The sequence below is a fragment of the Typha angustifolia genome, chromosome 12, assembly GCF_048772165.1.
Source record: "Typha angustifolia cultivar Huaian chromosome 12, ASM4877216v1, whole genome shotgun sequence".
NCBI lineage: Eukaryota > Viridiplantae > Streptophyta > Magnoliopsida > Poales > Typhaceae > Typha > Typha angustifolia.
The window spans coordinates 3,490,946-3,496,079 of NC_133250.1; the positions used below are offsets into that span (position 1 = coordinate 3,490,946).

The window sequence follows — 5,134 nt, forward strand, 5'->3', positions numbered from 1 at the left end:
TATAGCAATTAATGTTATTAGTTTTTCTTTATCAAGAATAATAATATAATTACATTTAATTATCTCATTCATAATCCTGCATGAAATAATCAGTAAACTAAAATTAAAATATAAGATTAATAATTCTAAAACATATGTTATCGGATATTCCTAGGGATGATCTATCCCCTTATCAAATTCTACAACCAAACCGTTAGCAGTTTGATTGGCTGCTAAATAAACCAAACAATTCCAACTTTTGAAAACTTCAACATAGCATAATTCGTGGCCTAGCGAGCCTTTTCATTGTTTAACAGTAACAAAGCTGGTAGCTTGATAGCTAAAGATGAAAACAACTTAAGATGCATTGATATGAAACAATATAATAGTTTCAGTTCCTCAGCAAATTTCCAGAAACAAGACACTTGCACACCCGGAAGAAATGGAAGAGGGGCCAAATGCTAATTCTATCATGGAATGGTTGGGGCCTGGACAGCGACCCAAAACAAATGGCTGTTTAAACTCATTGCAAAAAGATAAAACCAGATATTCTTTGCCTTTTTGAATGCAGACTAGAGGAAGGGGGAGAGGTTTGCGAAAAGAAGAAAACTGAAGCAGCCCAAGTCAGGGTGAAGCGTATACATATGCAAGCATCCTAGACTAGAATAGCAAATGGATGTCGCTTCAGAATCTTATACCGGGTTATCACTTGGAACACTTGCAGATTTCTTCTTGATTTTCTTCTTCCTTGAAGATGAGTTACCGCATCCTCCATCCGCTGACATGTGCTTTTTCCTTCTACAGAATTTTATATGGAAGGGCAAAAGAAAAGAGTTAGAAAAGTATTTAAAAAGCTGGAAGGTAAAAATCTAGAGAAGGCTCAGATAACCTCTTTGGGAGGTCCGCTGATTCATGTTCAACCTTTTCATCCACTCCATCTGATGCAAAATGTAGCAAATAAAGTAAGCTTATTTTTTATCACACTAACAAGGATGTTGAACAGGCAACAGATTACGAAAGACAAACATTGAATACTCTTAAGCTTTATTGTGCAAAAGTTATCCTTATCAGCCTTGTAATTCAACTCTTTTAATTAGCTGAAGAGATGCAACCAGATATATAAAGTTATAAACAACAACTTGAGTACTGTTACACCCATTACTCTTTCAAATTCATCTGAATTTTGAACAACTACACAACCCAGAAGCATCAAAATCCAATATATTCTTCCATTGGCTGTTATTAAATAAGTAGACTGTGAACATAATAAAAAGAAAATCTACAAAGTTTGTCCACTCAATCTTGAGAAGTCATCAAACCAGCTAGCTAAAATAGATATAACAACCAAGACTTCTTCTTAGACTCCCACGTTCTGTTATCTTCTCATTACCTACTTTGAGTTTCCGATCCATTGGAACTCCAGCTTGGGTATACAGCTTTAGAATTAAACCAGGACTCTCCTTTCAGCCTCAACCCAATGCTAACCAAAAATGTTAGATGGAAGTTACCTTGTGCCTCTCAATAACAAACACTTAATTACAAACTGAACAATTCTCTGGAGACCATTCCGTAACACAACCTATAAATTGAGGGAATCCGCTCAACTCATCATCAGTTAAGATTCAAAGCAAGAATCCCTAAATGAACTAGTCATTACATGTTAAGTTCCTATGTTTAATGATGTTCAGATTATCAGCTAGAAATATAAAAGTTCTATTAAAAGACCATTTTAAAGTGAAACGCCATTGAATTGGACTGCAATTTATCAGGTTTAGTGAAAAAAAGAGAATAAAATGAAACATATATATATATATATACATATATATATATATATATATATACATCACACCATCTTTACTGTCTTTCCTAGTGTGTTAATGGCTTAATTTTTGAACTTGCAACATATCATTTCTTTAAACTAAATATTTATAGCATTAAGATAAACATGTTGCAATTTAACACTAAAGAGAAAGTTATAATTGAAAGCTAATTAATAGCTCATAAATAGTTAAGATGAATTTAGATTTTAGATGGGATCCTGAACAATGAAAAAGGCAAGAAGAAACTATTAACAGAAAGACTAATTCATGGATTTAGCAAAGATGTAAAGCGAATAATTTGCAGGGCAATTCCACTAATAATCATTAGCAAACATGTACCAAAACCAATGTTGCAAACAAAAGCTAATTTAGCTTTCACACTGCCCTCTTTATTCATGGATTTAACAAAGATGTAAAAGCAAATAATTTGCAGGGCAATTCCACTAATAAATATTAGCAAATATGGACCAAAACCAATGTTGCAAACAAAAGCTAATTTAGCTTTCACACTGCCCTCTTTAGTGTCTTCATCTTAATATCAATGCACAATCATTTAAAGAACAATCTGTTGTTTTTATGTGTAATGCATTATTCATGACTAGTCCTTTCAGAGTATTTCTTCAACATTAGAAGTATTAGTCTGTAACTTTATAATCTTAGTAACATAGAAACTTCAAAAATCTTATTTAACAAAAATCAATAAAAATGTACTCCATTGGATAAGAAGTAAAAATATAGAATACTAAAATGTTAACAAATTTGACAAAGCTTCAGTATTTCACTAATTTGTAGAACTTTACGTCGATCACACATATAAAAGCAAAGAGAGATGCCATCACTGAAAATTATCAAATTATCAAAACTAAACAAAAATTTCAAGTCTTTGCAAAGTAAAAGGCATGTTCTATTACCTAAGAGTGCGCCTTCATCTGTTTCATCGTCCATATTTGTAGGGCATTCCCACCGATCTCTTCCATCATCAAAGTCCCAACGACTTCCAACTGGAGGGATCCAGAAATCAACCTCTTCTGATGCCGTGATGTTTGAATCTGTTTCCTTTGCTAAAGAAACATTTTCATCAACTTCTTTCTTCTTAGTCCTCTTTTGCTGAGCCTTGGTTGACTTAGATGATATTTTTGATTCTTTTATTACCTTCTCCGCTGATTCCTCTGGGGCCAACTTTTCTAGTTCCATCTGCTCTGTTGTCAAAAATGAACTCGAAATTCTTAAAATAAGTCACAGTTATCAATCGACAACTTATGATGAACAATATAAACAAAGACAGTTTTCCAACAATTCCTTTACTTACAATTCCAGAGTTCTAACTAAGCGAGCCGATTAGATAAGCATAAGGGCATATAAACAATTCTGTCGAAGAAAACTTCTACAGTTCACAATGGGTATGATGCCCAGTGGATCGTAAGAGAATATCTTGACACTCTCAAAGGCCAAGAAACTTACCAAAATTACGGGAAATTACTAGCAAATGCAAAATAATTAATGAACTTAATCCCCTTTAATCCAATACAAACTGAACAAAGCTGTTATTTAAACAATTGAAAATTTGGCCAAAAATATTCTACCTAATTTGTTCTGGAACCTCTTTCCATTGATATGCTTCCAGATATGTTCCTCTGTCTTATTGATTACATCCGACGTGATTTTGCAAACCAACTTCGATCTGCACCAAACCAAGTTAAACAATAAAAAGGAGAACCAACCAAACAACAAAGACAGACAGCGCGAGAGGGCAACTACTTGGACGTAGGATGGGGTTCGAAGGCACTGAGAGGTGGCTTCCTGAGGGCGACGGCGGCGTCGATGAGCGCGAGGCGGCAAGCCCTGGAGGAGGCGTAGGACCCCTTGTCCTTGGCGAGCAACTCGTGCCCGCTTTCGGCGCAGCGCAACCGGCCGTTGCCGATTTCGACGAAAGCCGGGGCCCCAAGAAGGAACTGGCCTTCCTTCTCCCCTGCAGGCGAGGCGACATCAGGAGACGAAAATGCGACGTCGGAGTTAGGGTTTCGGTCGTCCTCCTCTGTTTCGGTGTCTGCCTTCGTCTTCTTGCTCTTCTTCCCTCTCTTTGTCATTTTGATGCGGCTCGCGGGGAGACGGCGAGGAGCGGCTACGCTCTTCCGCTGTTTTTGTTTTTGTTTTTGTTAGCGGTGTGCAACGAACCGGGCCGCCCATGGATGGCATTTTAGGGTAGAATTGAGGCCTTAGTTGGGCTGTAACCCCAATTAATGAGCCAGATAGGTGATTTACATGTCACAGGGGAAAAGATATATATATATATATATATATATATTGTGTTTTTAGTATTTGAAGGCTTGGACTAGAGAGAAAAAGAACCGCAGCAAATGAAATCAATTCCAAACATCCTCTGTTTATTGCCTTGATAAATCTGCTCTTTTTTCTTGGGTTATCAAAGTCTGTGTTTGATCGGTATAAAGTAAGAAAAGAAAATACTTACTTTCAAAAACTTTGATATATGTTTAATTTTGATTGTAATGATAAATCAAATAAGTCACTTATATACCAAAAATAGTTTTGTTTTTCTTTTTTTGACTTTCTTTCTTAAAATAAGATAATCATATTATTGAAATTAGTCACTTCATCAAACTTCATCTTCTAGCAACCAAATACACCTTTTCTAGGAATGCAACTTTATACGTAAAAAATATCTTAATTATTCAAGGCGTATGGTATGGTAGTAATATGCTTGGACAATTATAACTCAAATACTGTTCCGTCGATCATGAAATCAAAGGCACAATTTGGTGGTTCAGTATTAATTGTGGAAGCCCTTTAGTCAGCTCTTTATTCTGCCATTGAATTTGAAATGGAAGGAGGTACAATAGTGTTGGAGAAGACTAAGTAGAATATTTTTTTTACGAATTTTACATTTTGTTCCCTTGTGGTTAGACCTAAATTTACTTTACTATTGTATAATTTTATTTGTGTCACTTTACCTCATTGTAGATATAGACTAAAGTATAAATTCCAACATATCTAATTAAACTAGATGTTGAATTTAAAGATTCTCATTAGAGATAGAGTTGTAGAGGATTTTTCTACAATGCATCTAAAATAATATCAATAAGATTTTAGATATAACGCCCCCACTCAGCACAGGCACATGCACGCACAGCGCACGCGATAGGACGAGCGAGGCCCATTAGGCACAGATACACTCATACTCATATAATGCATCATAAAATAAATCATGACATCATCAAGTTAAACATGTTAACATATCTATATCTATATCCATAACAACCATACTAGACAACTGCATAATCTAGTAGGGCCCATATAGGCCACAACAAACCATTAAG

General features: G+C 35.4%; 1 protein-coding gene across 1 annotated transcript; it reads right to left on the reverse strand.

Annotated features, from left to right (window-relative positions):
• Positions 1-326: 326 nt before the first annotated feature.
• LOC140771576 (uncharacterized) lies at positions 327-3,977 on the reverse strand. The gene is made up of 5 exons (XM_073113128.1): positions 3,558-3,977; positions 3,383-3,480; positions 2,711-2,998; positions 869-917; positions 327-777 (listed from the first exon to the last, which is right to left on the reverse strand). Exons 1-5 carry the CDS (start codon positions 3,884-3,886, stop codon positions 672-674), a joined length of 870 nt encoding a protein of 289 aa, XP_072969229.1. The 5' UTR covers positions 3,887-3,977; the 3' UTR covers positions 327-671.
• Positions 3,978-5,134: the final 1,157 nt, after the last annotated feature.

Bases quoted from the DNA above. Each gene is read 5' to 3' on its own strand.
- LOC140771576 (XM_073113128.1), bottom strand. From the start codon at position 3,886: ATGACAAAGAGAGGGAAGAAGAGCAAGAAGACGAAGGCAGACACCGAA. The intron at 2,999-3,382 runs GTAGAATATTTT...TTTTGACAACAG, and splicing joins GAGGTTCCAGAACAAATTAG to AGCAGATGGAACTAGAAAAG. The intron at 778-868 runs GTTATCTGAGCC...AAAATTCTGTAG, and splicing joins TCAGCGGACCTCCCAAAGAG to AAGGAAAAAGCACATGTCAG.